Here is a 25,568-nt window from a genome sequence, read left to right on the forward strand (position 1 = left end):
TTTGAACAAGAAGTGATAGAAAAATATCTTCCTGTAGGTGAAAGCCATCAGACACACACAGAAGAGCTGACAAAACAGAGAGGCAGCCTGCTTATTAAAGGCAATTTAATAAAAAAGCTACACAGTACCACTAAATAAATCACTATACGTTGACCAAATAGAAAAAGTAAAACTTTGGAAATTGATGCTTTAAACACTGTTGTTTTCCCTGCTGGCATTCATTAAGGTTTATATGAATCTCATCAGTATGCAATTCTGTTTGCAGAGGTTACTTTCAACTTAAATGATGCTAGACAACTTCGCTAATTAATCAGAAGAAAATATCAAAGTTAATTTATTAAATTGAATTTGCTGTATCTGCCATCAACCACAAGTAGGATGGAACAAATCAGACCAAGAAAGTGCTGATAAAAAAATACATTATCCTAATTACTGCAATATACCATCACTAGGCAGGGGAAGGAATCCTGTGAAGGAGTGATTTTTCCCTAATAGTGTTAGGAAACTGATAATCATAAGTCTCATACATTAATGGAATTCTTAACAGTTTCAAGAGTATAATCATCAACATCTTACTGCAAACCATAGAGTTAAAAATGTATTGAATAGTCTATGGAATATTACAAAGAAATGAGATGCACCTGCTGAAGGTTGCAATTCCTACAGAAGTTGCAATTGAAAATAAAAAAAAATGTTTGGCAACTGAAGCTTTGCTTCAATTTTCATAGTTACCACAGAGGGGTAACTGAAGACTGAATTTCGGTTTTGTTAACAATTTGGAAACACTGACATACAAAAGTGGCATGTATTGCAGCTCAAAGGAATCAACATATGCAAACACCCACATGCTGACATTGAGGTTTATATTTCTGGGACAAAAATAATATTCTTAAATAATGATTTTCTTCCTTCTACGTCAGTCATCTGCCTTAACCAGTCCCAAGCCTGTAATATTCACTCCAATGGAGTGAGGAACACATGGACAGCACACTGCCATGGCTGAGCAGAGCCCTGAGGGCAGGTCCCAGCTCTCCCCAGAAGCACAGCTGGTCAGAGCTGCACCTACAGAACCTCTCTGCACAAAAACCACATGGACACATCCCCAGCCGAATGATCCTGCTCCTTCCACTGTAAATTAACACATGGAGAGTCCTTGGAAAGAGCAGGAGATCTGCTCCAAACCCTCACAAACCCAAACCAACAGAGTTACTGCTGAGGATGGAGCACTGCGAGCCCTAAGCCCAGCACACTCTAAGTGCAGCTGTAAAACTGGATCAGTGCTTATTTTAGGCACAGCAGAGCAAAGGTGTCTGAAACAAAGCTGTCAGTCTGGGCAGAGCAGCAGCACGAGATGGAGAGAGAAAAGGAAACAGGTACAAAGACAAATGACTGGGGAGGAAGAGAAGGGAAAGGAGAAAAGGAAAGAAATAATAATCCAAAATGAGATTAGTCTGAAGAGCTGGGCATGTTTTCCTGCACTGAAAAAGACAAGAAGCCACCAAGCAGACAGTACCCACTGATTTTACTGTTGGCCATGGGTAGAGATGAGCCATGCTCTTCCTCACTAACTCTGCACTGGAAACTGGGGACAGAAGTGCTGTAGGAATAGCAAATAAAGAGGCTCAAACAGGCCCAGCACTCCCAGCAGCATGTACCCATCACTTGGCTCCCACTCCGCAGGAAATGCCACACGCAAAGGAATCTTTGTGTGCAAAGGAATCTTTGTGCTGCCTTGCACTGCAATCAACCCCAAGCAATTGCTGTGCATCACTTCTGCACCAGCCAGATGTGAGCTCCATCCCTGTCACTCCAGTGGGCAACATTTCTGCACTGTATTTTTTCTGAAAGCACAATGCAAATATTTAATCACTGGCTTTCCAGATTTCTGCCATGGGGCTTCTCTTTGGCTGAAGAAGGCTCCAGAGATCATTTAGTTAACCATGCACATGGATGGAGTTTCTCAGCTGCAGCAGATGAAGCAATGAAACTGGAAAGAACAAACTCTAAATCACTAAATTATGAATTAACAAGATGACCTAAGGAGTAAATATTTAGAAGAGCTCACTGAAGCCTTAAGGATAGGAGCATCATGACTAATTATTCCAGTGATCATTTAAAAATTGAGTTAGGAAAGATCAGAAAAAAGAGAAAAATAAATCTCACCAATTACACAGATAAATGCAGATTAATGCCATATGACCAGTTACCACATGAATATGCAATGCACTTATTAAAATGTTAATACAGCATCACAGACAACCTGATTTTCATTTTTAAATAGTCAGCTGCAGAAATGCAAAACTGGAGTTCTTTATCTCTGACTACATAATTCAGAAGTAAAGGTGATTTGTTTGGAGTATAAAAAACATCAGTGAAGTTAAAGGGTGGGATTTAGTAATTGTAAGCAGCAATAAAAAACTAAATCAAATGACCAAAACTGGTGTTGTAATGGCAGAAAAATTTCTTAAAAACAAGGCCAAAAATCCCCAACTAAATAAAAAAGGAAATAAACATTGAAAAGCTAAAACATTTAATTGCTTCTTCAGAGATTTTTTTTCAGTTGCATTGTGTGTCCAGATTTCATTTTCCAACTATGAAAGCACTGTCAGTCATAAAAGAATAACAAATTGTTTATAACATAACATAAAGTAATTAATTAAACAACTCGGAAGGCTTATTTAAGCTAATCTCCATAGTCATATAATTTCTCATCATTTGTTTCAAAAGGAACTCCTACCACCTCTTGTTTGTTGTTATTCAGGACAGCAGAAGTGCCGGAGGCTGCAGCATTAACGCAAGGAGGAAAAGCCACAGAGGAAACTCCAGCCAAAATCTCAGCCCCCAGTCTGCCCAGCAGCAGGGAATGGCAGGGGGGGCAGGCAGACATGGCCATGGCACAGGCACACAGAGCACAGGGGATCAGCAATACCAGCACCACGAGGGCGTAAGCCCAGGCAGGGGTTAGAGTCAGCCAGGGCAGACAGATCCCTCTCCAGCCTCCTACTTCCCCTGGTTAATGTTAAGAATGAAAATTCTGTGAATTTGGATGACAGCCATCACTGACTATAATTTCACACCACTGTACCAAGCCTCAGACACAAAATAAGGCTAATAAAGTTTTATTTTGTACAGCTTTTAGAGGGACTTGAGAACCAAGTGTGTTTAAAACAGCAGTGATGAAGGAGACATGCAGAAGATGTGACTATCGTAACACACAGTTTTGCCTTTGTATTTCCACACCAGATTATAGATCTATTTCTGAGTAGAAAGGAAGTAAGGCAGATATCTCTGCCATTCAACAGTGTGGGTGTAGAGCTGTCCTGGTTTCAGCTAGAATGGAGGCAAATTTTCTTCCTGGCAGCTGGTGCAGTGCTGCACTTTGGAGTTGTGGGAATAACGCTGACAGCACAGTGACACCTTGGCTGGTGCTGAGAGTGCTCACCTGCAGCCAGGGCTGGTCAGAGCCTCTGAGCAGGTGCACAGGGAGCTGGGAGGGAGCACAGCCAGGACAGCTGAGCCCGCCTGGCCAGGGCATTTTCCACACCCAGGAACATCATGCCCAGGATATAAACTGGGGCTGATGGCTACCTGGGGAATGGCTGGGCATTGCTCAGCAGCTGGGGAGCAATTCTGCTGTGCATCACTTCTTTTTCTTGGGTCTTATCCTTTTTCTCTCTTTCCTTTTCATTGCTAGTACTGTTGTTGTTATTATTTTATATTATTTTACTTTATTTCACTTATTAACCTGTTCTTATCTCAACCCATGAGTTTCTCTTCCCCACCCCAGTGAGAGAGGGAGGGAGTAAGCAAGTGGCTGCATGGTAGTGAGTTGCTGGCTGGAGTAAAACCAAGATCAGGGTATTTTTGAAACACTGGCTCTTTTGCAATTACCCTAAGTCATGAAATGTTGCACTGAACTGTTTTCTTTTGAAATTATCTATTACTTGGGTATTGCAGATCCCTGTATTCAGATGTGCGTGTGACAAACATTTTATCCGTTCCATTCATTTTATCCATTCTATCCATCCACTAGTCTAGTTCTTAAGACTCTTAAATGAACAGATAGGTGACTTCAAAAATGGAGATTTTATATTTTTCAACCCATTCTCCCCTTGCCTCCCTCACCTGCACTATACCTTAAGGGCCATCACAAATAATTCAGAGATCTTTCAGTGTTTTACACGATGAATTTGATCATGAGCTGTATTGCCAACAAGGAAAGCTACACCAACAGCTTGAAGCTAACCAGTGAGGACAGCAGAAGCATCCTGCTAACAAAAGAGCACAGAGCAGCCCAAAAGACCTTTATCCTAGAAATGCAATATTTCAAATGAAATATTTCAACAGCTCCCCTAACTGCAAGCCCTTGGGGCTAAGGGAAGAAGTTCCTGCTAACCACTGCCCTTGGGTGCCAAGCTCATTTTGATGCAACATCTATCAAAATGAGGATTTCCTGCACAGCTGTTGCAGTGTCCTTAGAGACTCAGTTTCCAGGCACTCTTTGCAATCCTCCCTCTGCTCCCTCTTAATTCCAGTCAACAACAGCCACAGGCAGATTACGTAGCTGGGACATTACTGACACAGCCAGGAGCCTATAATAGCACTCTTAAGCCCTGTGATTTCTTCTCTTGTCAGTATCACACACAAGCACAAAACAGCTGAGAACCTGGCCCTTTTCTCTTTAATACTCCACTGGTGATTAAAAAAAAATCTCTATTTTGGTAATCAAATAAAAAACCAATCATATAAAGCACAGGGCTAATTTTAGACCTAAATACTGACAAAATCTGTGGTAATTCCTGCTAAGTGCCAGTGGCCATGATCTCCACAGCATTTATAAAGCTTTACTGTTCACTAAGTTAGGCAACTCTTCCCCCTGTGAAATGTACTAAAACACTGGATAAAAGACAGACATTGCAAAATATTTCACAAGCTATAAATTAAAGAGAAGAGCATCAGCCAGAAACTTTGTTTTATTCCTTTCAGAAAAACAGTGACTTCAAGACTCTGGTCTACAAACCTGGCCATCTGCTTGTATGCCTCCTCAGCCACTGCAAAGATGTGTGGGTCCATATCCCCCATGTTCTGGCCACTGTAGGCATTGATGATGTCTTCGCCATAGATAGGCAGTTGTTCATAAGGATTTATGGCCACTAAAACAATACCTGCAAAGGAAATTAAACAAAAAGAATTAGTAATAGTTGTTTCAAAAAAAAAAACCCTAGCAAAAATGGTTTTAACATCAAGTATTGTTCTAATCTTTCTAAAAATGTTAAAGAATAAGGATCTGATATTACTGACTTCAACAGAATTTATTCTGAATATAGTTCTGCACACACAAAGTATCATGAGTTTACTTCCACCCTGCTTTGGTAAACACATCAGGGACAACTTTTTACCTTTTCTAGCTGCTTTTTCTAAAGCTAGCATACACAATTCAAAAAGATTCAGAATGTGCATATTTGAAATACTGCCTGTTCAGTGCAGTAAACCAATGACTGTGCATTGTACTTCCCTGTGTTTTACTCTGAATTACCAGTGACACTGTAATTTGTGAAGTGTAACTGCTGAGTGCTCCCACTGCCTGCCAGTTTGGGCATGTGCAGTGTGTTAACCCTTCAGCTGTTGTGAAAGAATGACACCTCAGCTTTTGTAATAAGCAACAATGTACAGACACAGTGTAATTTGGATTCCAGGGCACCTCTGCCAATCAGGCAGGACACCCTCCTGGTCAAAGGCATCAAAAAACCGAACAACAGACGTATTTCATAGGGCTGACACAGAGCAGCACCCAGTCATGTCAGGAAATTAGGCAATTATAGCCCTAGAAGGCACCAGAACATCCTCATCCGATAGAGCTGAGCTTGTACTCACACCTCCCATTTCCTAGTTTTTCCATACCAACTAAACACATCTGGTTTTTTAATATAACTCATCACTACAGCCCTTCTAAATTCATATCATGTTTTGCCCGCCCTGCACAGGAAAACTTCAATCTTACTCTTTACAAACTTCCTTGCCACAAACAGTGAGACCTCAAATGCTTTTGGGACAATTCTCTTTTTCATGAGAAATGAGGATTGCTCTACCCACAGGGATAATCTGACAAAGTTTCCTTATAACTTCCTCTCCTGCAGCATTTACAACAGGTAGGGAAAGTTTATTAGCTCTGTGCAAGGGTGGAAACACTGACCAGTGAGAGCCAGCTGTGACAGGCACACTGTGCCCCCTTGACAAGGCGATAAGGGGAAAAAAACAAACCCTCTAATTTTAACTGTGGACATTTTAAACCCAGAATTTCTTATTTTGGTGCCTAAGAGTGGCAATGCAGTTGCAGATGGCTGCACTGTGACTGCACCAAGCCTGCCTGGACAATCCATCCCTGAAGAACCTGCCTCAGAAGCGTTTCCATGGCACTCAACTTGCTTCTAAATTTACTCTGAAATTCACTCTTACACATACAGACTTCCTCAGTGCTGAGCCCAGCTCTCTGCAGATTACAGTCTGGTGATGCCTATCTAAGAAATTTTCCATGGAAAAGCTGGGAGAAGGGAAATGAAAGCATCTACAGTCTGGCACTGCTGGGAGCATCAACCCATTTTTAAACCCTTTCATGCATCTACAGATCAAGCACAAACCATAGCAAAAACATGAAACGAGAGGATATGTTTTAGGGAGAGATCTGAGAGGCCTTGATCTATTTCCTCAAACACACAGCAAGTTTTATGCCTTGACACGCCCATGTGAGGAGGGTTGGTGTTTTTCCATCAGCCACAACTTCACTGAAATGACTCAGGAGCTTCAGTGAAAAATCTCTATAAACATTCCTGCCAAGTTCTGATGCTGTAATGATGAACCAAAAAAATCAGAGTGGGGGTTAGGGACGGAAGTGGCCTCAGTACTACAGGACTCGAGGAACATTTTGCGTGTCAATTTTTAACATCTGCCCTTAGAAAAAGCAGTAAAAAGTGAAATACAGCACACCACCAAGCTGAGCCTCTCAGGCCTGCAAGTCTCTTCAAAGACATTACAAAAATCTGTGTGAGACTTCTGACAGTTCCCTCCTGTCTTTGGTTATGCTGGCAAAAATAAACCCTTGAATTGGGAACAAGCAGCCCCGTGATGAGTCTCCAGCATATTAAAACACTTAACTTCAGTAGCAATCTGTAAAATCTACAAGCAACTACCATCTGGAAATAACCAAAACAAGTGAGTCAGGAATTATTTGCTTTCTGTGGAACTTTGAAATCAGTCTGCCACACAGGGCTATAATCCAGATTAATTTACATATAACTTCTCTTTATCTCCACTAAATCATATTGCTATTTTAAGAAATATGGCCTTTCCTAAATCAGATTTATGTGTGGTTTTGTTCCTACAATTACACTAAGTTGAACTCTGGATACTCTGTGTGCCTTTCTTCTTTATATATGCTCAAAGTCAGCCTATCTAATTCTTTTACCTTGAACATACCCATCTATGGCCAAACTGGACATACACATGAATAATTTATCAATTTAAAGTTTGCTCTCCTGCATAGAAGACAATACCTTTTACTAACCTGAACTAACCAGCAAGATTCACTGAGCTTTCACCACAGCCACAGCACTTTTTCCATGTAAGCATTCAAATTTTCCTTTGTAACTTTTCAACTTCCTTCATTAATGCCTTGTTTCATATTTCCAACAGTAAAGCAAAAGTATAAATCACCTCTGAATTGCTGGTGAAAGGCTGACTTGAAATTGAGAAATCAGCAGATTTTCTGTTTTAAAGTTTGAATTTACTTCAATGTGAAATTTTAAAGAATTTAATATCCATTTGACATATTACACAGAGCATGGTTGAATTAATTTCTAGGGCCCAGGACAACTATCCATCCATGCATTCCTGTTCCAGTTCCAGTGTTGAGAATATTGCTCCTGTGATTCTCTTGATGGATTGAAGTGGTTTGAGTCTCCTTGGGCTACATAAACTGGGTCAGCCCAGAGCATCCTCACAGGCCATGTGAACTGACCTGGCTGAGGTGAGAGTCACATTAAGGAGGCAAACGCAGCCCCCAGGGCTGAGCTCCAAGGCAATGATCTCTGCAGAGGGGCAGTAACCTGCAGCTGATGGAGAAGTCTGGAAGGTGATGCTGTGGCCAAAGGATCAGGATTCCAGGGGCTGACCTGCCAACTCTGTTTTGCTCAGCCTGCAACACAGCACAGCCCTGCCTGCTGCTCTCCCACATTCCCAGAGAACAAACCACTGCAGCCCACGTTCCTCAGCAGCGCCGAGCCTCCAGCACCTCCTTCCCTCTGAGCCCCACACTGCTGGCTCCACTCACTCCTGACAAACACCCCAGCAGCTCCCACAACCACCTGGGTCCTGTTTGGAAGCAAAACCAGCTGCCCCAGCTCTGCCATGCCAGGCCCTCTGGCATACCCAGCATGGAGAGCTAAAGGAGCTCTTCCTCCCAGCCCAGGAGAAATGATCAAAACAGCCAAAACCACAACTACAGCTGCACTGGGGAATACTTGAAATGCACCTTTTTCATGTTTTCCCAAACACAGGGAAACACAACCAACATACGGCACATTCCTTTTGAAAGCCTCTGAAATGCTGCTCAACACAGAGCCTGTCTGCAGGACACAACCCAGACAGGCTTGTGGGAGGGGGCATGGTGGTGTTAGGGGACCATGAAACTGAGACTGAAAAGCCCTTACAAGCTCAGGCCATGAGGCTCCAGCTGCACAAAAGCCTTTTCACCCAAGAGCTTTGCCAGGGGGGCACTTGGGAGAGAACCACAGATCATGCCTGTGTTCCATGGGGGAGCTGGGGGGGCTTCCCTGTGCTGGGACCACAATGCAGCCTCAGCAGGGGCAGCCCAGAGCGGAGATACTCAAACACACAGATACCTGAGCAACCTGATCTAGGCAGACTTGTTTCAAGTAGGGAGCTTCACTGAGACTTCCAGAGGTCTCTTCCAATCCGAATTATTCTGTACTCTGCGAGGTCTGGCTGCAAGCAGGGGCTGGCAATGTCTGATCCAGCCTCCCGAGCTCTGGTCACTGCTGAGAGCAGCACTGAGCAGATGTGCCCTGCTGGGCATCTGCAGATCAGGAGCAGCCAGAGTGAGCAGACTGTGGCAGGATGTTAATGCCTCTGTCTGTCCATCACAACATGTTTAACGTGCTGCCTGTCTTATGGAAAAGTTATGTTAAAAGCTAGCAGTGTAGTTTGACTAAACACTGAGATTTAAAAGGAACATATGCACACATAGGAAAAAAAGCCCAGAACCATCAGATGTAAATTTCAAGCCTGAACTACCTCACAATGTTTATTTTTAACATAGACCATTCAGCTGCAATTTTGCACTTATGACAAAGTGATTATTTGAGTATCTTTCCTCCATTCTGGCCATCTGAAAATACTACAGACAATTACAAGTTTGGGTAACCTCTGCTGTGAGTTAAATGTGGTTTTTTTTTAAAACCAAGATCAATTGTAACTGCGATAAGACAAGCCTGGGCTCGTGAACTGTTACAAATTCACTTCTGTAGTTGCCCAGATTGCAAAACATGAAAAAGAAAAGAAATTGATGTCTTCTAAAAGAGATGGAGGAGCTCAGTGCAGAGGTAGGCAACAAATCCACCCAAGAGCAAGGCCAGCTCCTGCATCTGCAGTGTGTTATCCTCCTCCCACCCAGCCCAGCCTGAGCAAGCCTACAGAGAACACCAACCACACAGGAATCCCACTGTGAAGGAAAAACTGCTGAATACACATTTTATAAACAGATTCCACAGGGGAGCTAGAGCAACACACAGTGAAGGCAATCTTCACTGAACCTCAATATTCTCCAGTCCATTACTGACCACAAACAGTGATTTTCCCAAGAACAGTCCAGCATCTCCTATCACTAAATGACTTTAATTTAAAGGCAGATATGAACAGCCAGCTTTGCCCTTGCTGCCCAGGGCAGTCTCTGCAAGGCTGGGTGTGAAAGGCAGTACTTGCCACAGTAGGTGTAGATGAGTTTGGAGTCGATGAAGCGGACTTTGAGGTTGTGCAGGACAGCAGGCTCGTGCAGGTAGCTCAGGGCTGTCAGGTCGTTCTCACCAACCAGGATGTCAGGGTTCCTCAGGGGGGGCAGCTCCTTGGTCTTGGGGTCGAGGCTGTATTCTAGGTCCTGCAAACCACAAGGACACACCTCAGAGAGCTGCTTCCCTCACCCAGCTCCTCCAGCTGCTCCTCCCACCAAAACACGACAAGGTGAAAAAGCACAAGGCACAATTTCTGTTCTCTGGTGATTTGACTTAGCAGTTGTTTCTCCAAAAATGTCATTTAAAATTTCCCAGAAGGGTTTTCTATCTGTACAACTGTATAAAGACATTACCTTCTTAGACTATTACTTAAGCAAACCCCATGCTTTTGCTGCCATATCTTTTTATTAAATAAACCAAAATACACTATATCATAAATCTAACCAGCTTTCTCCCTATTGTTTTCCTCTTGAGTGGAACAGGCAGAGGAAGATGATTTTCACCCACCTATCATAGTCAGCTTTATACACAGTAACACAACATGGGAATGTTGGCAGAACACCATGAAGAACACAAACACTGAAAGAAATGCTGCTTAGAACTTTTTACAGATATAAATTAATCTCTAATACAGATGTTCTAATTGCATCTGTCCCTAGATCTAAAATCACTTTATTTACCTGCTGTTTCCATGAAAAAAACCAACTCAAATGATGTGAGCTGTACATGGACATGTCATAATTTCTCAACACAGCCCACAGCATCTTCTCTGTAATGCCCTTAATCCTCGCCTTTTTTATATTTATTAATTTTCTGCTGGTTATGTTCAACTTAAAAGCCACAGTTATTTCCCTGCAACACTGTTCTCCTAGCAACCCTGTCTCCCTGGAATAGCAAACCAGGGCTATGTGTTTAATGGCAAAAGTAGAAAAAGATGATGATGCAATTGAGCATAACAGGCAGTGGATAAAAGCAACTGCTTTTTAATTTATTTTAAAAACAAGGCAGAATTGATTTTTGTAACTAAACAGTAAAATTTATCACACCAAAAAATGCTGCAGAAAGTGAGCGGACAAAGCCAACTGCACACACCTAAATACAGATATATTGTGACAGCAGAGCTTCCTGCAATAGAAAGGTCAGACTCTGGTTGAGAACAATAACTATCAGCTTACAAACCATACACAGATTTACCTTGCCCTCTTCCAGTCGAAGCTGAAGGACTTTATCTCCAGGTTTATAATCTTTGAGGAGTTCTGCTGACTTCCACACCTCCTCTGGATCAGGGATCCAGACCCTGGCATACTGCAGTAAAACAACAACAGCAAAATATCTGTAAGCTTTGGTTGCACTATGGTTAAATCCCTGAAATAAATGACACTAAAAATATTTTTGTCTTTTTTAAATACATGTTTAACAGACAAAGCCTTAAGGAAGAGGCAAGTTAATTAGTACATCTGAGGTGAATAACTTGTTCTATTGATAAATCCATGCAGAAGGTATTCCAAGATATACATTCAATGCTGAAAATCTACAAAATAAAAAAAAAAAAAAAAATCAGCATTTCCAGAAAGATCAAAAATTTGACTATCCAAAAAGATTACTTGGAGTAACTCTTTTAAATAGGTTCTAAATGCATTTGTAGCATAATATCATAGAGCCATTTTTGTCGTCTTTTTCCCCAAAGAGAATACTTCAACCCACCTGTGTTAATTTAGGCAAAGCTGCCTGATCAAGTGTTAAAAGCTCTTCCTTTGTAGTTACAAACATGGCTGGATTAAAATTTATTATATTCAGTATGCCAAAAAAAAAAAACCTGAAAGATTTGGTTGAAAAGGCCTCCAGATATAAGGAAAAAACCCATCAACAAACCAGATTCCTATCAATAACCATTTTCATCCAAACTTTATTCATAAAAGTGACACAGTGCAAACATATGTTTTCAAAAACAGTAAGCATATTCATATTTTTCAATGAGTGAAGATACAATTGTTACCTCATATTCAAGAATCAATGAAAGATGTATGGAAAACTGGAAACCAGCTGGTCACTTACAGAGTCCCATGAACATGCAAATACACACACAGGAACACAGCTCTTGAGCAGGACAAGGAAAAGGCTGAGACATTTTTCATATGTTCAGGTTCCTGAAGCAATGCCCCTGCTATGCCCTGAGCTCACACCACAGCCACACCTGAGCAAACCAAGCAGCTTCTTGGCTCTGGAGCTGCACTCATGCACCTCATTGCAAAACACAGTCCACTAATTTATTTCAAAATAACTATATTTCAATAACTATATTTGTCAAAGCATTTGATGGCAGAGAAAACTGCATTTGGTCATGCAGCTTCACCACCTAATCTTACACAACCTCTTTATGTACAGCTTCCTCTGCCTCAAAGAGTGCTGAAGGGCTTTCTCCCCCTTATTAACCCAGTTTTCCCACTACAGAAAATTAGAAACTGCTTGTTTCTGTTAGGCACTTTCTGAAAAACTTGATGAAAAATTTCATATTGCTTTCTTATTGCAAGAGAGGGCATGATAAAATGTGTTGAGCAGCAGGACTATGATATCAGGGTGTCCCCCACATGGCAAACATTCAGAAGGAGGAACAATTGTCCTATTAAAGGAATTTATACTAAAAGTATATTTCATAATAAAAAGTATAATAAAAATAAAATAAATTTTATCTATATTTTAAATAAAAAATATATCTATATTTTATCTATAATGTCATATATTATAATTATTTATTAATAAAATAGTCAATATAATTATATCGTATGTTTTCTATATTATATATAAAATTATAGTTACATTTTATAATTAAAAACTTACACTATATTACATTAATATTATATACTATAGTACATTAATACTATATTAAAACTATGCTAAGGAAAAACCTGTGACTGTCTCCAGACAGACACAGCTTTGAGTGATTGGTTAATCACTCAAAACAACTTTCACCTGTGTCCAATTAACAAATCACTTTGGGTAAACATCTCCATAACACATTCCACGTGTGCAAAAACGGGAGCAGACAATAGAGATAAGAATTGTTTTCTCTTCTCTCTGTGCTTCTCACTGCCTTCCCAGGAAAAACCCTTGGGAAGTTGTGCCTGCTGACTTCAGGAAACAACTTGTTTCCCAAACCCGTGCTGATCCTTAGGAACACTGCACATGAGGAATTTACAACAGCCTAAACCAGTGGTTTTACCCTCAGCACATGGCAAAGCAGTGCCTTCACCCGCAGAGCTCCTGCACAGCTCATGCCCACACACATAAACCGGGAGAAAGGAGAACGGGAATGAAATAAATAAATAACAACTCACTTTCATCATTCCCATTACAGAGTATATCATGCTCCCACACCTGGCTTTCTCCATCATCACTGGCTGTTACTGCCAGCCCTAAGAATCCACTTTATACAAAGACAAGAAGCTTTGCTCTTTGTAGTCCATGTGTGTTTGTGTGGCTTATTTTTTTCTTTGAGCTTTTTTAGCTTCATAAGTATTTGCTAATGTTCTCAGTGCAGAAGTGCTACATTACTTTATTAATTGTATAATCTTTTCCCTACTCCCCAGGAGATAAATTATTTGAAAAACAGAAGATGCCCAAAACAATCACTCAGCATGTGCTGCTGCCAGTCACAGAGCACTGTGTAACCACGGAGGAGAGCACAGCAGAAGGCAGGGCTTGGGCACTTGGGCAAGCTGCTTTCAGCCCTTCTGGATCCCCAATCCACAAGGCAAGGAGCTCTGGGGTGAAATGAAGGTCTGTGCAATGCAAGCACAAACCCACAAACTGTAAGTCCAAAATTAAACAGGATTTGGCAGTACAGGTGGCATATTCAAGTCAAGTAACAGGCTAAGGAACAACGTTTTCTTTCCTTTCCACTTGGTTTGAAACAAAAGACACTTTGTAAAACTTCAGAAATCATACTCATGATTTCATATAATAGTAATTTCAAATCACAATTTCAAATTCTAAAATCAATAATTCATAAGATCCATATATTCAAACACAGCACAATACACATGTTCTCAGAATTCTTTTATTTAAAAAAACTCCATCAAAGCAAAAAGCTAAAAACCAAAACCCTGTCAGAAATCAGGTAAGTTTTTCAGTTTCACAAAAATGCTCCAGCCTCAGACACAGCTGAAGACTGAGTGCATTCCACACTGTGACCAGGTTCCACCCCCAAGATGCCACAGAACTTCCCCACCCCCAGTATTTCTGATAGGATATTCCTTCCAAGGAATTAACAGAAAGCCAAGTCAATGTGAAAGAGGAAAGCATTTAAATGCTGTCTAGCAGAAGGAATCAGCAGGCTGGATTCCTTTAGGCTACACAAAGCAGAGTTTCCTGACCTAAGAAAGGCAGCAGCCTGAAAGGCAAATGCTGATAACCTGAAGCACCAAATGCTGGGTAGCAGCTCCTAACTCTGCAATCTGTGGCTGCATGGAACAGGCATCTTTAATTTATCCACCTAAAACTGTACATTTTATATCATCCAGAGAAGGGAAGGAAAAAGCAGAAAACAGATCACCATAGAAACTGAGCCACTACAGACAGCAGAACCTTCCATGACACAGCCCTACAGAAATTGAAGCCATCCTATGAGCACCAGGCTGCAGCTTTTCATCCCCAGCACCAGTGCCTAGCCTTAAATCCATGCCAAAGAAAACACCTGGTAAAAGGAATGGGTGGGAGGAAAGAGAGAGATGTTCCTAATTATAAGTACTGAATCATTTCTCAACATTCTCACCTCGTTAACTGAGCAGAATGTTTTGCAAAATCAGATTTTCATGCTTTTATATAATCAGTTGATACTAAAATTCCACTGCTGCCTGGCCTTTACTGGGATCCAACCCTACAGAGAAAAACTGGTGGAAACAGGACTAAGGGCCTCTCTTGGGAAATACCTTACTCTGATATCTGCTATTCATCCCTCTTTACTTACTAGTATATAAAAATAGGGTTCATGATTACATTAGAATAATGCTAAAATAAGATAAAATTCTAGAGCCACTGATTTACAAATCAGCCTTCTAAAAAGGGAAGGGAATTCTAGTTTAAAAATTACTATGCTGTCTAAAATTCTAGCACTGAAATGACAATATAAATTACAGCAAGAATCAGATGAATTTTAGTTCAATCATCCTAATTATGATCCATGAATACATTACTCTTCGTGGGAGTTCAAGGCAAATTTTGCGCCACTAAAACAAAACTTCTGATAGGGGAGATATAAGTATGACTTACTGTAGGAAAGAGCATGAAATAAAATTTTAGATAAATAATGCTTGACCTTTCATGTCAGCCCAAGTTTACCACTGGTGTCACTTGCACCTTATATTTCAGTACTGATTTGGCTCAAATAAATGAGATTTGCTATCCTCCTTCAGTGGGGGTGATTGGACTGCACTGGAGGGGCGGGATGGGAGAGGCTGGGGAGCACACACAGCACCCTACAACATCTCCCACCCTACAGCAAAGAGCATCTCCAGGACACCTCTGAGTCCCAACCAGTCTGAAAGTCAAAATAAACACAAGGGATACCAAGGAGATGTCCAGAAGAAAAATAAATAATTAAATGCATCATGACAGGACTATTTCAGATCTCAGTTTCCTGCCCAGACTCTCTTCCAGCCTCAGCCTCACATAAAGGAACAGCATCTCCAAAATGCCCTGCAAGTGTGGAGTGCTGTACTTGGTTCCAGGAGGGAGGGACAAGCTGGGCAATAGTTTATAGACACCTATAAAGCAACTCTGAAAGAGTTCACAGCAGAAGATAAACACAGAAGTTTTCACATCTCTGGTGGGTCAGGAGGTTGGATGGATTACTACAACTTTACATAATAAGAAAATCTAATAGAAAATCACAGTATTCTGTCATACCTCGTGATTTCATCTTAGATCACATGAAGAAATCAGCAGACTATAACAATTATCTATCAAATGAGACCATCTGACTCACAAAGCCTCTCTCCTGAGCTATTAACCTCTTGAAGCACTAATTGCCATTGCTGACAGAACAGAATTAGCAATGCAGGCAGCTCAGCAGTCTCAGCAGCAGGCAAATAGTTCTGTACTGCCATTGCACAACCACAAACACACAAGGAGGAGATACAGCTATCTTCCCAGCTCAACTGCTCTGTGCCTAACAGCTGGAAGAGTTCATTAAATGAGCTACATCCTAGAAGGAAAAAATTCAGCTCAGAGAAAGCTGTCCCAAGTTTCTCAGCATGACCTACACATACAAGTGAACTGGTATGATTTTCATTCCAGCAGGGATCATCTCTTTTTTTATTTACAGACAGCCCCAAAAACCACAGTCTTTCACATGCTCACCATGAAAAGAAATAGGAGAGACATTCCCCACTCCCTTTCAAGGAGGACCTCGGGTCTGGGCAGGAATAAAGCAGCTCATTTATGTCTGGATCAGAGAGACACCACCAATTCTGTCAGCACTGGCTGAAGGAGCCAGTGGAACAGCAACAGCTGGTCAAAGTCAAAGCCAAACTTCACCAAAATTATTAAATGGGAACTCGCTGCTAACTGAACATGGCCACGTGGAGAGAGCAGGCTGCACTGCCAGGCTGGGAAAAGAAGTGTCTCTGCTAGTAAGGAGCATTAAAAGAGCACAAAGTCATCAAAGTTGACACTGCAGAAGTGTTGAACTGATTTTTGCAAAATGAAAAGTTATTACAAAAGGATTTCTTGGGATTTCCTTGGCTGGGGTTGCTTTGGAAATGCAATTTGATGCTATTAGAACAACCTCCTTTCAGCTTCATCATTTTCCCCTGTGCTTGGTTCACAGTGCCACCACCAAATAACACTGAGCCTAGAAATACTTGAAAAGCAAAGTTTAGATTTTATAAGCTGTACACAAGCAGATCAACAGCCAGGTGAGTAACAGCAAACACAAGTCTTGACTTGAGCAGTCTGGATCTCCTACAAAGAGATCAGGATCACTCACACAGGAGGCAGTCCTGTTTCTCCCACTGCTGAAACCACTGAAATTTGTGCCACCCTCCTGTGATCCATGGGCAGCCCCAAGGACACCCTGCACTGCTGCTATCACAGTGCTGCTGCTGCACCCTGGAAAGTCAGACAGGACTTTATTCTCATAAAAATGCCAAGTAACCAGGGAGGATTGGAAAGTGGAGCATCCCCATGACACGTGGGCTGCTGCAAAACCTCTGACCAACTCCTCTTAATTCTTCTTAGGGCCAGAGGGAAATGGAATCATTAATTTGAAAAAAAAAATTAAAAAGAAATTACAGGTTTTTTAAAGGCAGTAGCACTCTTTAGGCATGGAGTGTATTTTCTGTCTTGTTGCTCAGCAAGACCCATTTACAAACCTATTGAAGAGTTTAAGGCCTGATATTTAAGGCTGAATTAATCTGAAAATAAATTTATATCATGATACACAATAGAGGAAATATAAGTGGCAATTAGTATTAGTGTTTTATCTGTATTAGTGTATTATGAACAATCCCACATAGTTAGCTGACCTCACAGGAAGATCACAAGCCCTGTGCTATTCTGTCTGATGGGAATTCCCTGGCCAGCCACAAGCAGAGCTCCCAAATCCAAGGGAATCCAGGGGACAGCAATGACCAGGCTCTGAGTTACCCCCAAGGATATCAGGATATCACCCTATGAGTTTGCAAACCACTGATACTGGTGTGCAAACCTGGCTCACAGGTAGGCAGGTGAGGCACTGCATCCTTCACCATGCACAAGGAAATCCCTGGAATCACAATGAGAAAAAAAATCTGTTGTACTTGAGTACTTCATCATCCCCTACATTTGAATCATAAGGCTATAAAAGCCCCCACCCTCCCTTTTCTTTCCTTCCTTTAAGCATTTTTATAAAGTATTCTTTGTATCTGGGGCCCGGGGGCTTGCAACAACAAAAGCCACTTGTGTGTCCTTTGCCAAACACGCCTTGGCTGCACAAGGTACAAGCAAAAGCTGTCAGCATCCCACACAGATCCACTGCAGCAAGGTCTGCATCATCTGCCACTGGAAAAACATTGATTTACATGGCTGGAACCTTACCTTGCTTCAAAGGGATGCAAAAAAAGCTAAACCCCAAACACAGGATATCTATGCACAGTGAAATTCAGAGAAAATTACCACCCTGCAAATCCACACCTTGGGCCTAACCTCAGCCAAAAAAATGTAGTTGTACTTTAAACTACCAAATCTATCAAGGAGAGTTCCATTGCAAGGTTGTAACTGGTAAAATGGTCCTACAAAACATTTTTAAGGAGTTAAAACACACAAAATGTTTAAAAGTTCAGCATTTTCTACACCTTTAAGAACACAATTTTCTACATTTTATGTAGAATTACTTGACTTTCTCTTCAAAATGTCATACAGAGGGAGACAGACATGGTCTGTAACCAGCCCTGCCCAGCTGCTCCATTCTCCATCAGTCATCAGCAAATAACTCACCACAAACCCTCAGTGAAACAGCAGCACTGCTATCTTGCTCCATGCAGATGCTGTTCTCATTTAATTCAGTATGTTTCTCCAAAAAAAAGCTTATTTAAAGTAAAGCAGGCTTAAAAATACACATTCACACAAACAGCAGTGCTGAAGGAAATTTTGTGTTTGCAAGAGTTTTGATTTCTAAACCTGTCAAAGGAATGAATGCAGCTCAGAGGAATCTCCAGAAATGATGGCACTAACAGTGAGATCAAGCCCAGCAATGATCTGGGCACTGCTTGAGACACAAATCAGCTGAAAAACCACAATAAGAGCTGCAAAAACATGGAGCAGAAATGTGGCACTTACCTCAGACTGAGAGACAGGGAAATATTCTGACTCATGTGAGATTTCATTTGGGGTCATACCCACACAGAGAAGCAAATGCTGTATTGCATTCCAATCCATACCACCAGAATGAAGGCCAACAAGGAATTGTATGCTAGTGATTTCAAATATAAGTTAATTATAAGTCTGCCTTAAAACTCACAATTCCTCCAACCTGAAAAACATGTTACAAGAATTGTACAAGAGTGACCACAAGAAATTTAAGGGCAAATGAAACAACTGCAGTTACTCTGAATATTCAGCTAATGAGACTTGTTGCACTGAAGAAACCTCACTAGGAAAAGGACGTATGATTTCATGTTTATGTACTTACAGTGAGTGCTGCTCCAAATCAAAAACTTTAAAATAGCCTACACCTAAGAACACAAAAAGATATCTAACCCCATTAACTTCATGGGTGCCTAAACTTAAGATTCAATAACACAAACATTGTAAGGGCAAATAAAACAAGTGGCTGCAGGATTTTGTTTCAACATCAAGATGATGCAAGCCATAATAAAGACTTGACAGCATAAATGCAGAAACAGACATAACTTCCAAATTCAGCCCAGACTGAATATGTTGCTTCCGTATTTTTCATGCTGATGTCACAGGATGAAATGCTGATTTCACTTTGTCAAGTTCTCAGATGGATTGAAGCCCTTCCAGAAGCTTTCTACAATTATATTCCTGGAGTTCCTAGAGACCTCAGGAGGCAGAACCCCTGAGTCACTGCTCCGGAGGGAAGGGGCAGCTGCAGCTCCTGCTTCAGACACACACAGGAGGAAAATTCTCCTCCCTGCCCCAGCACAGAGCCTTCTGCAGCCCTGCCAGGGCTTTATCTGGGCTATCCAGAACTTCCTCATGCAGGGTGGGATAATAAAGGGCTGTACTGACCAGACAGAGGCACTGCACCGTGCCACAGCATTGGAGTAACAAAAACTGACTGGGAAAGCAGCAGTGGGGCCATAGCTGCTCACCGAGCTCACAGAGGTGAAATAAGGCCACGTTTTCTGCTACCTGTAAAACAGCTGGAGCATGGACAATTGCTGACTTAACTGTGAAAGCTTAAAGTTAAAAATTAAATAAAATATATTTGAGAGCAAATTAAGGCTGTACTTTTCTGAGTGTCTTTCTGTAAAGTTGAACTCAAAAGCACCATCTTGTTTTTACCTAATCCTAGCCCCCAAAAAAGCCACATTTGAGATAAAACACCAAACTGATGTTTTAAAAAGCAAAGACTAACTGAATATTTTTTGTTAGGCCAACACAGAAGGCCCAGCTGAGATGCAGCTGCACCACTGAAACTAGTTCTCCTTGAATAACTCTAGCTAAGTCAGTAAAAGCTCTGTTTCACCAGCTAACCCAGAGTGTAGCTGCCACCCAGACACCTTCCTGCCCTACTCCAGCAGAAAACTCACACCAGTGAAGCACATCTAATGGAGCCACATTTAGCTCCAGCAGTTTTTCATGGGAAATTAACAGTAATTTACAGCAAGTCCCCACATGAGGAAACCAGAGTGGCCTGATAAGGATGACCTGGCAAGCTCAAACCCCAAACCAGCGAGCAGAGTCAAACCTCCCCCAGAGCTGCTGCTCCTCCACAACACCTGGGGAAGCTGTGAAAGCAGAACTGGGGTCACAGAGCTGCTCTCCAAAGCCCCAGCAAGAGCAGCAGCCATTCCCTGCCCTCACCAGGGGCTGTGAGCACCCTGCCCAGCAGGATGGGCATGGGAATCTCCTCTGCGCTGCACACAGGGGAAACTGCACCCTGCCACACCAGCAAAGCAAACTTTCAAGCACATACCACATTTATATTCCACTGCTTCTCTACAAGTGTTCTCTTTGATTGTTTGCAAAAAGTTGAAATCAGCTTTACATTTCTGAGATGCGAGACTGTCACAGGGAAGAAGAGCACTCAGACATTAAATTCTAACAACTCCTAAAATTGCTTCTCCTCTTGCAAGATTTTTTCTACATGAGACCATTTCCTAAACAATAAATTTAATGTCTGGCATGTTTGAAATGTATGTATCTCCAAGATCGTAAGTCCAAACTCAACTCAAATCCTCATTAATAAACTCTTATACTGTAATTCTATGACACTAGTAAGCACTTACATGCTTAGCTACACAGACCTACACATCTATGTGAAAACCAAGAAAACAATTAAACATATTCCACTTACTTTAACATACATATAGTCTAAAACTTCTATTTCCATCCCATATCTCCTGCAACAGACATTTTCAGCACTATCAGAGGCAGCTGGTGTTTCCTTTCCAGGCAAAGCAGGCTCAATCTCCATGGAACACATTTCCATCTCTCTTGTGTTGGTGTACACTCACTCATAAGGCAACTTGGGAATCTCTCTCTGGTTTCCCCAGCAAAACAACTGAGGTCATCTGCTTTAAAGATACTAATGAATAACCCATGGAGTCTGCAGGGAGTAACGTGTGACAAGCCATGTTGGGGCAATGAATTCCCTCATTGTTAGACTGCCTCATAATATTTTTAGGTTATTTCTACAGCTCTACAAAGCTCAAGAGTGTCCTCCTGTAAACCACACAGCAGTTGCAAAATTCTCTTGTCTTGTGATAATCAAATGGAAGAATTCAAGGACAGCAGTGGTAATTGGAGCAAGAGTTTATGATTTTCATAGCCATGGGTATGTACATCATTCAAATGAGCAGTCCCTGTTTTTCCATCTTTAGGGCTGCCAAACTAGAAACATGGAGTTTACATCTACCCATACAGCACCTTGGAAAACAGTATGACAAATCACATGGCAGCTGCCACAGACACAGAATGAGAGCCCTTCAAAGCACTGCAGCTTCAGCCCTCATTTGATCTCAGAGCCAGGGCTCCCATCAGCCACAGAGCAGCAGAGCCAGCTCCCAGCCTCCCACTGCCTCCCGAGAGCTGAACAACCCAACAAGGCTCCTCTGCCAATGGCCAGGGGCAGCGAGCATCACCCCAACAGCCTCACCCACCTCCAGCCACACCTGAAGCAGGGCCAAAAGGAAAAACTAAAGGCCTGATGAGCAGTGAGGGAAATGCAACAGCTTTCAGGATGCTCAGAAAGAAGCCACAACTTTCACCAACCAGCATGGAGCTGACAGACACAAAAACACAGCGGCATTCTGCACCCTGACTGACTCTGCTCCAGCTTAATCTTTAAAATGCTCCCTCAAACCATTCAGGATCACGGGGACTTTTAATTCATATTTGTTTTTTGGTATTATGTTTGTACCTTCTTTTCCCTCAACATTCCAAGAAGCTTTACCCCAGCCTCGAGTGCCTCCATAGCATTATTATTATTATTCAGGGAAAGATCCTTCTATTATTCCTGGCTAACAGGCCAAAAAAACTAAATCCACACCACTGAGGAGGACAGAATGTGTAAAACACAAGATTTCTGCTTCTGTAAGCAATCCATTTGCACCTTCTTCAAAATTTACATTAAAATTTGCAGATGCTCACATTAAAAGTTGGGTCAATATCTGCAATCCACAGACATTCAGCTGAAGTCTTTAAACTTCATTAGCAGCGCCTAATGTTTCCTGTACTTACCTTGGACCTCCTTAATATCCACAATTCAGCAAGGAAAGCACTCTCTAATGTAACCACACTGACTATTTAGCCTCTTTGAAAAAAACATAAAACAAAAAACCCAACCAAAAGAAATAAAAAAAAAAAATCCCCAAAATTAACAACAAAAAACCCCACACAAATGGTTTTAACAGCATTGACTTCTTTATATTTCATTTGTATATAAACAGACTGACAGATAGAAACAAACAACTAAATACTGCAACTAGCAGCAAGCAAAGCAGCTGTTCTGTGACAGGAAAGGCCCAGGTTATGACCTGGATGCCCAGGAAGATCCCAAAATCACCAAGATCATCAGCTTGATAAGTCTGTGGTTTTTCATGTTTGTGCAGTGCTGGGCAGCCCAGCTTAACCATCTCACACATTTCACATTTGGCTGGAGCACACTGCAAACACAGACTGTGCTGGAAGATGAGTGGCACCATAAGATGGCAGGGTCCTAAATGTGCAAGTTTCTGCTGAAAATTCACTCTGGTTGTTAAACATTACACCTGGGCTTTAGGTAGACAGGTCCTAACCCATTGCAGTGCTGCATACACTGAGCTTTCTTCAGAGAGCTGGACAAGAGACACCCCCAGGATGTTTTAGTTTGTTCTCCTGCACAAATCATTCCTAGCAGCTGCAGGACAGCAAAGCTATTTCTCTGCCATAAGAAGAAATAAAGAATAAAGGGCTTGATCTTTCAGGTTTATGTGCTCGATTTTGAAGCATAAAATTAAGCAATGTGTGATTACTCATACAGGATAAAGAGAAAACTTTGCAGTATCAGCCTTAAGTAAAGCCAGGGTTAAGCAAAGCCAAGAACAAGGAGGAAATTATGCAGTCCTGGGCAAAGGCGTAGCACTGCTCTCTACCAGAAGTCACCAAAGCCTTGCCAATAGTGTTGGCAAACAGAGCTTTAAACCAAACGCACAACTCCAGCTTCAAAGTGAAGCCAGCAAAAGGGAAAGTTACTGTACACAGAGCCAGAGAACTCCTAACACTTTGAATTTTCTCTGTCTCCCACGACTTTTAGGTAACAGGTTTAATTTCACACCTAGTGCATTCCCACTTAGTTAAAAATCTTGATACCAATTTGAGCTAGCCAAACTCTTAGAAACATCATCCCTGTTCCAGCATACCTTGAGTGAGGTTATGGCCCATGGAAATAAGCAGAAAGACACAGCTGGATGAAAAGGTCAATGTCACAGACACGATGCAAATTTCCAAGAACCATGGGTTTATTTCTGACCATAACACCACATTTTCCTGCAACAACAACCACCTATTATTATGGACATAGACAGGCAGCTCTTCCTTGCTATTTCAGAAGCAGAAGGTGCATTGTGCTGCCCCAGCTCACTGGAGTAGCTTGCTAATGAAGCATCAGGAGCAACAGCCCTGCCCAAACGCTGCTCCTTGGCCCTGGGCCCAAACCCTGCTCAAATCCTCCCTGCCAGAGCCAAGCACCACACACAGCAGCAAACACTGCTCCACTACAGTGAGCACAAATTGGGTCAGACACGACCTCTGCACCTCCCAGCACAGAGAGAAAACCCAGCCAGGCCCAGGAGCTCAGACTGTGCTCATCCCTGACTCCACACACACAGCAAGGTGAGGGGGCTTCGGCCAAGAGGCACAAAACAAACCCTGACTCACTTCTATCACAGCGGCTCTTGCTGCCTGACAGCACAGAGCAAAACTGGCTCCATCATCTCCCCTCTAGGCAAGATGCATTTCACACCACTAACACCTGTGCATGTGCTCATATACACGTGCAGCTGCCAAAGACCCCAGGAACACAAGCAAAACTTCAATAATTACATATTTCTTTTGTGTATTGTGGTATTTTTGGGGCCCCCTATAGCAGGAAGGAAATGATGAATCTGAGCATGAATCCATGCTCTTAGAAGGCTAATTTATTATTTTATGATACTATATTAAAGAATAATATAAGAATATAGAAAGAATACTTACAGAAGGCTAAAAAGATAATAAGGAAAAACTCGTGACTCTCTCCAGAGTTCTGACACAGCTGATGGTGATTGGTCATTAAGTTAAAGCAATTCACATGAAATCAATCAAACGTGTATCTGTTGGATAAACAATTTCCAACCACATTCCAAAGCAGCAAAACACAGGAGAAGCAAATGAGATAATATTGTTTTCATTTTTCTCTGAGGCTTCTCAGCTTCCCAGGAGAGAAATCTTGGGCAAAGAGGATTTTTCAGAAAATATGATGGTAACAGTGTATAATTTCTGCTGTCAAGGAACAAACACCAAATTCAATGAATGTGTATAAATTACTGCATGAATACAACAAATAATTATACATTAATGTGTATAAATATCTAAAGGGTGTTGTCACCTTATTACAGGGGCTCCATACTGCTGTCTCCTTATCACAAGAGTTCCATATCTTCTTGGTGTTTCTTGTGGGCAGCTCCTCAGAGCACTGACTCTTTCTTCCTCACAAAGCAGCCAACTGACTCCAGGTCCCCTCCCCACCCAGCCACCCCACTCTGTTATAGCATCTTCTTCTCATTGGTTACACCTGTGGCCTGTTAGAGTCAGGCCTGCTCCTAATCTTTGCTAATTGGCCCAGCTGCAACTCCTTAGGGGTGAGATTCCTTTCTACACTCTCTTTATTTCCTTATATTCTATCCCCCTACACAAGGGCAGGTGCCAAGAGGAAGGGCCAGGCTCTCCTCAGTGTGCTGAGCTGTACAACATGAGCCAGCAGGAAGGAACTGATGCTCAGCAGTTCCAACCCAATATGAGGAAGAACTTCTTCAGTGGGCAGTGGAACTCACAGAGAGGGTGTGGATCCCCCTCACTTCAGATATTCAGAACCACTGGGACACAGCCTGGAGCCCTGAGCCCTGGGATGGCCCAGATGACCCACTGTGACCCACTCTGTCATTGTCAGTGTCCCCATAGGCCAACCCAGGCTCCTGGAGGTCTGCACAGCCCCAGGGCAGGCTTGCCAGCTGCACACTGCCTTCCCTCACAGCACAAACACCACTGCTAAACCTCACTGGCACTTCTTGCTTTTTAAAAATCCTACTAAAAATAGGCTGCCCAGAAACTGCAGCCATGTGATATTTGGACATTTGTGTGACT

General features: G+C 42.0%; 1 protein-coding gene across 4 annotated transcripts in view; it reads right to left on the reverse strand.

The window, feature by feature from the left end:
- MYO5A (myosin VA) overlaps nt 1-25,568 on the reverse strand; it is a 96,895-nt gene that overhangs the window by 65,151 nt on the left and 6,176 nt on the right. For all 4 annotated transcript variants that reach the window (XM_074549357.1, XM_074549358.1, XM_074549360.1 and 1 more), the window contains exons 2-4: nt 11,217-11,327; nt 9,997-10,168; nt 5,021-5,165 (exon numbers count right to left, since the gene is read on the reverse strand). In XM_074549357.1, the coding sequence (XP_074405458.1) occupies nt 5,021-5,165; nt 9,997-10,168; nt 11,217-11,327 (428 nt within the window). The remainder of the gene's footprint in view (nt 1-5,020; nt 5,166-9,996; nt 10,169-11,216; nt 11,328-25,568) is intronic.

Source organism: Zonotrichia albicollis, chromosome 11 (genome assembly GCF_047830755.1).
Source record: "Zonotrichia albicollis isolate bZonAlb1 chromosome 11, bZonAlb1.hap1, whole genome shotgun sequence".
Lineage (NCBI taxonomy): Eukaryota > Metazoa > Chordata > Aves > Passeriformes > Passerellidae > Zonotrichia > Zonotrichia albicollis.